The sequence below is a fragment of the Dipodomys spectabilis genome, unplaced genomic scaffold (assembly GCF_019054845.1).
Source record: "Dipodomys spectabilis isolate Male_0828 unplaced genomic scaffold, ASM1905484v1 ptg000422l, whole genome shotgun sequence".
In the NCBI taxonomy this organism is placed as follows: domain Eukaryota; kingdom Metazoa; phylum Chordata; class Mammalia; order Rodentia; family Heteromyidae; genus Dipodomys; species Dipodomys spectabilis.
The window spans coordinates 7,292,641-7,297,887 of NW_024871099.1; the positions used below are offsets into that span (position 1 = coordinate 7,292,641).

At 54.8% G+C, this 5,247-nt stretch overlaps 1 protein-coding gene across 1 annotated transcript; it reads left to right on the forward strand.

Moving 5' to 3' along the window:
- Positions 1-759: 759 nt before the first annotated feature.
- On the forward strand, positions 760-3,962 carry Sertad1 (SERTA domain containing 1). Its single transcript, XM_042667920.1, has 2 exons — positions 760-904; positions 2,913-3,962. Exon 2 carries the CDS (start codon positions 2,913-2,915, stop codon positions 3,621-3,623), a length of 711 nt encoding a protein of 236 aa, XP_042523854.1. The 5' UTR covers positions 760-904; the 3' UTR covers positions 3,624-3,962.
- Positions 3,963-5,247: the final 1,285 nt, after the last annotated feature.

The following is a 5,247-nucleotide window of genomic DNA, read 5'->3' on the forward strand; positions in this document are numbered from 1 at the left end:
TGGTACTGCTGCTTGAATTCGGGGCCTGAGCTCTGTCCCTAAGCCTTTTTGCTCAAGGCTGGTGCTCTACCACTTGAGCAAAGCTCTACTTCTAGCTTTTAGCTAGAAGTTTATTTGGAGATAAGAGTCTTACAGACTTTTCTGCCCATGCTGGCTTCAAACCTCCATCTTCAGATCTCAGTCTCCTGCGTAGCTAGGATTACAAGAATAAGCCACCTATGCCTATCTAGGTGGCACCCATAGGTGACATTGCCTTCCCACCTCACCCTGGGTCTTCAACCACAACTGAATCCAACTGTCCATCATCCGCTGAATCCGGTAGAATGCTCTTACAGACACGATCTGACCTTAACTCTCAAGAAGTAAGCAAGAAGATTCCCATTTAACAGATTTTTGGCGCAGAGTTCAGGCCTTTCTCCACAGGTTAGTGAGTTATAGAGATAGGATTTGAGCCCTAGCGTGTACCCCCTTTGAGGGTCTGGGTACCTAACCCTCTGGGTTTGGATCTGTAGTTTCAAAAGCCAAAAGGCCTCTCCAACCTGCCTCAGTTCCCCTCCCTTCCCGCCTCCCTTCGGGCAAATCACTACTAGCCTTTGCTCCTAGCCTCCAGCAGCCATCTGGGCATGCGCCTTTAAAGCCGACCTCGCCTTTTTAATCGACCGCATCCAGGCTCCTCCCACCCCCGTCAAGGACCAATCATTGGGAAGGAGGGCGTGGTCGCCACGCGAGTGGGCGGCCCTTAAGGGTAGTCGAGAGTCTGAAGTCGTGCGCCAGAGTCAGAACTGCGTCTCCCGAGCCGGGCGCCGGTTGCCGGTGGAAAGTGAGCGAGCGATGCTGCCGCCGCCACTTCCTGATTGGCTGCAGGTGGCTACGTCTTCGTTCTGATTGGCAGCGAGTGAACTGGGTATGTAAATGAAGGGGCCTGGGGTGAGAAGGGGTTACCGGCGGGCCCCCGCTTTCTTGGCGTGTTCGATCCCCAAGGCTTAGGTTAGATGAAGGTTTACCTAGGATCGAGACGTCCGGGCCTTGACGTGCCACCCGCCCGGGGCCGGGCTGGGTGAATCACGCCGCAGCCCGAGAAGGGGGCGGAGGCGCCGGGCTCCCTGGCTCCGGCTGCGTGACTCACCCGCCCCCGCCGCCGCCGCCGCCGCCGCCGCCGCCTCCACGGCCTTCCGGAAGCCCGGGGCGTACAGAACCGCCCGTCGGGGGGGGGTCCCGACGTCTTGCCCGGCAGGCAGAAGTCGCAGGGCGAGACTGAAGGCAGTGTTGGGGATCCCGGGGTCAGAAGGGCCGGAATCCCCTGGGATGGGGGTGGGGGGGCGTCCCGGACGCCGCTAGGGGGCGCTGCGGGCCCGGGGGCGGAGCCAGGGTGGGGGCTGAATTCCTGCGGTTCCCGGACTCCCGGGCTGCCTGTGGCCGAGGGGGGCCGAGAAGACTCCGGTTTTGAGTCGTGAGATCTAGCCTAGGTCCGGGGGGCCGGACCCTGTGATCTTCCTGGTAACCCCCCCCCCCATGTAGTTTGGGGTCAGTGGTCCAAACACCTTCAGGCCCTCGCACCCTGCGTCTTGAAACGTCTGTCAGTCACCGACCCCCTGTCTGTCTCTCACCGCCCCCCCCCCCCCCGTGCCCATCTCGATTGCTGCCACCCCCCATTCCGCAAGCCCCGTCCAACTCTTTCTCCCGTAGAAGTCCTCAACCCCTTTCCATGCCCCTCACTAGCATCTCCTGTCCTACCTACGGAGACCCACACACACACCTCAATGGGTTGGGTTTCAGACCCCACAACCGCCCTGCGACACCCCCTCCCCCTTGCCATAGCCAAGGGGAATCTTCTGGAAACTTAAATCAGATCACACCCTGCTTGACACCCTCGGGCCTGTGACTCCCGCCACTCCGAAGCCCAGCTCCCTGCTCCGCCCAGCTGCGGTCTTCTCCCTGTGCCCCACCCCCACCCGGACCCCTGCGGGGGTCCCTCTGAGTGGGCAGGCCACACACTGGACTTTTCCTTTTTTTTTTTTTTTGCAGCTCTGGTTTACCAAGCTTCTGGATGTTTCTTTGCCTTGTGACCTCTTCCCAGAATGTTTTTTCCCCTGGGTCTTCCATGGCTCCTACCTCCTATTATCAGGGCTCAGTTCCAATGTCACCTCCTTCAGGAAGTCTTCCCAGATTACCTCTAGAATCTTTTGGTGTCTTCTTAGGACTATTTGCATTTTCAAATTTAGTGTTCAATGCATAACAGATACGCTATGTCAAACAGGTGCTTTTGTAAATGAAAAGAAGGCTCACTATTCCACACCATTTGGTGAAGAGATATTATGAAGTTATGTAGTCATAAGAGCAATTACCAAGTAACAGGCAGTGTTGCTAGTGCTTTCATTAAATTAGCATTTATTAGTTGTACCAGGGGTCTCATTGCCATACAATGTATCCCATTAAACTCATCCTCCTCTCAAGTCCTTTTTGTTTATTTCACTTAATCTCTAAAACAATGCATAAAGTAGGAATACCTATCCTCCAAATCTTCAAAGTTCCCTTAGAAAGCCCAGGCTCAAAGTAGGCACTAGTAGCTCCCACCTGTAATCCCAGCGACTCAGGAGGCTGAGGTCTGAGGATTATGGTTTGAAGACAGCCCAGACAGAAAGTTTGAGCCACTCCTCTTTAATCAACCAGCAAAAAGCCAGATCTGGAGGCCCGGCTCAAGTAATAGAGCATCACCTATGAGAGAAAAAAAGCTGAGCTACAGTCTGAGGTTTCTGAGTTCAAGTCCCAGGATAGTACCAAAAAAGGGAGAGGGGGTGAAGAAAAAGAAAAAAGGAAGGAAGAAAACAAACCAAGGTTCAGAGAGGTTAAGTCACTTATCCAGTGTGTCACAGCCAGTGTGTGAACTTAATATTTGCTCTCCCTCCCCGCAGATGATGCTGAGCAAGGGTCTAAAGCGCAAGCGGGAGGAGGAAGAGGAGGAGGAGGTGGTGGAGAAGGAAACCCTGACAGTGGATACCTGGTGGCTGGACTCAGGCCCCTCAACAGCACAAGCTCCTCCAGTTGTGGCCTCCAACTCCCTCTTTGACCTCTCCGTGCTCAAGCTCCATCACAGCCTGCGGCAGAGCGAACCTGACCTGAGACACTTGGTGCTGGTGGTGAACACACTGCGCCGGATCCAGGCTTCCATGGCCCCCTCGGCAGCCCTCCCCTCCGTGTCCAGCCCACCCCCGGCCCCCATGGAGACTGATAACTTGCTGGCCAGCTCAGATGCCGCCCTCTCAGCCTCCATGGCTGGCCTCTTGGAGGACCTTAGCCATATTGAGGGCCTGAGTCAGGCCCCACAACCCCTTCCAGACGAGGGGCCACCAGGCCGCCCCATTGGGGGAGCTCCAGCAGGCTTGGGTGCCTTGGACCTGCTAGGCCCAGCCACAGGCTGTCTGCTGGACGATGGACTGGAGGGTCTGTTTGAGGATATTGATACTTCTATGTATGACAGCGAACTCTGGGCACCTGCAGCTGCCGAGGGCCATAAACCGGACTCTGAGAACGGGCTGGGGAAGGAGGAAGCTCCTGTGTTGGATGAGGCGGAGCTGGACTACCTCATGGATGTGCTGGTGGGCACACAGGGGCTTGAGCGCTGACCCCCAGGGCTGGGATAGTTAGCTGAGCTGAGTCTGGTGGTAGGACCAGCCCTTACTAGAGACACACGGCTGGCTTCCCTGGAATAGAGGATGGGGCCTGACCATCTTGGAGAGACAGAATCAGTCCCTGGGCAAGTTCACGTCCATCCTCTTGTCTGGGGCTGGTGGTGGAGTGGAATAGGCCCCTACTGATGAGTGACAGGACCTGGTGATTGACATGCTTGGCCCAGGCCCTGTACTAGACTATTTCCTGGGGCACTAACCCTGGCTTTTCCTTCCCTAATATAGGAAGAGAGCTCAACTTATTTTTTTGAAATTAAAAGCATTCTTGAGAAATCTCAACTTTGTGTGCTTCTTTGTCTGATCTCATTAATAAAAGCATGAGCTGTAGCACCTTAAAAAAAAAAAATCATAGGCCAGGCAGCTGTGGCATATGCCTGTAATCCTAGCTATTCAGGAGACAGATCTAAGGATCATGTTCAAAGCCAGCCCAGGCAGGAAGGTCTGTAATACTCATCTCCCATGAACCATCAGAAAACTGGAAGTGGGGTTGTGGCTCAAAGTGGTAGAGTGCTATCCTTAAAAGAGCTCAGGGACAGCACTAGGCCCTGAGTTCTAGCCCTACAGCTGACAATACGTAAGTTTATTAAAACGAAGATATGAAGCTTTACTGAGCATAAATGGGGCTCCAGGCCTGTTCTAAGCATTGACACGTATTAGCTCACTTAATCCCAAAACAACCATGACAGAGACTGAGGCTCTGGCAATGACCACTGGGGGAACTGTTTCAAACCATGGATTTCACTGAAGAAGCAGAACTAGTCTGACAACTGGTGGGACTTTTTCTCCAGAACACCTAGCCCTGTTTCCTTGCCCTGCCTGTGTGTTCCTAAGTGTGAAGCCCTAGGCCACTTAAAAAAGAATAAATCTGTCCTTCCCTGTGTGTTTTGCAGGGAGAGGGAAGAGAGCTTCCAGAATGGGCAAGATCACGCCTGTAGTCCCAGCTCGCTGAGGCAAGAGGACAGACAGTTCAAAGCCAGCCTGAGATACACAGCCACCCCCTACTTCAAAAAGGACACCAGACTGGGTGGGTGCTGGTGGCTCACACCTGTCATCCTACCTAGTCAGGAAGCTGGGATCTGAGGATCACGGTTGGAAGCCAGACCAGGCAAGAAAGTCAGTGAGACTCTGATCCCCACCAAAAAGCTGGAAGTGGAGCTGGGACTCAAGTGGTAAAGCACTGGCCTCGAGCTGAAGAAGCTCAGGGACGGCGTCCAGGACTTGAGCTCAAACCCAGACCTGGCCAAAATAAATAAGTAAAAAGCTAACCAAGAGAATAGGCTAGAAAGGAAAGCAGAACCCCACAGGGCAAGGGCAAACTCTCTAGGAAAATAGTAAAAGGGGGGTGGGGAGGGAGGGAGACACGGCCTCAGTTAAGAAAAAAAAAGTCTCCTGGCCTCCGATCGCCTTGGGCAAAGGGCAGGCAGGACAGCTGAAACCGGAGCCCCCTGGCTCGGCGGCCGGGAGAGGGAGCACCGGCGCCCGGGGTGGGGGCGAGGGGGGTGCTCTCCTGCCAGAAGCAGCCAGTCGGGGTCGGGGCAGGCTGGGGGTCACCTGCCCAGGT

Bases quoted from the DNA above. Each gene is read 5' to 3' on its own strand.
- Sertad1 (XM_042667920.1), top strand. From the start codon at position 2,913: ATGATGCTGAGCAAGGGTCTAAAGCGCAAGCGGGAGGAGGAAGAGGAG.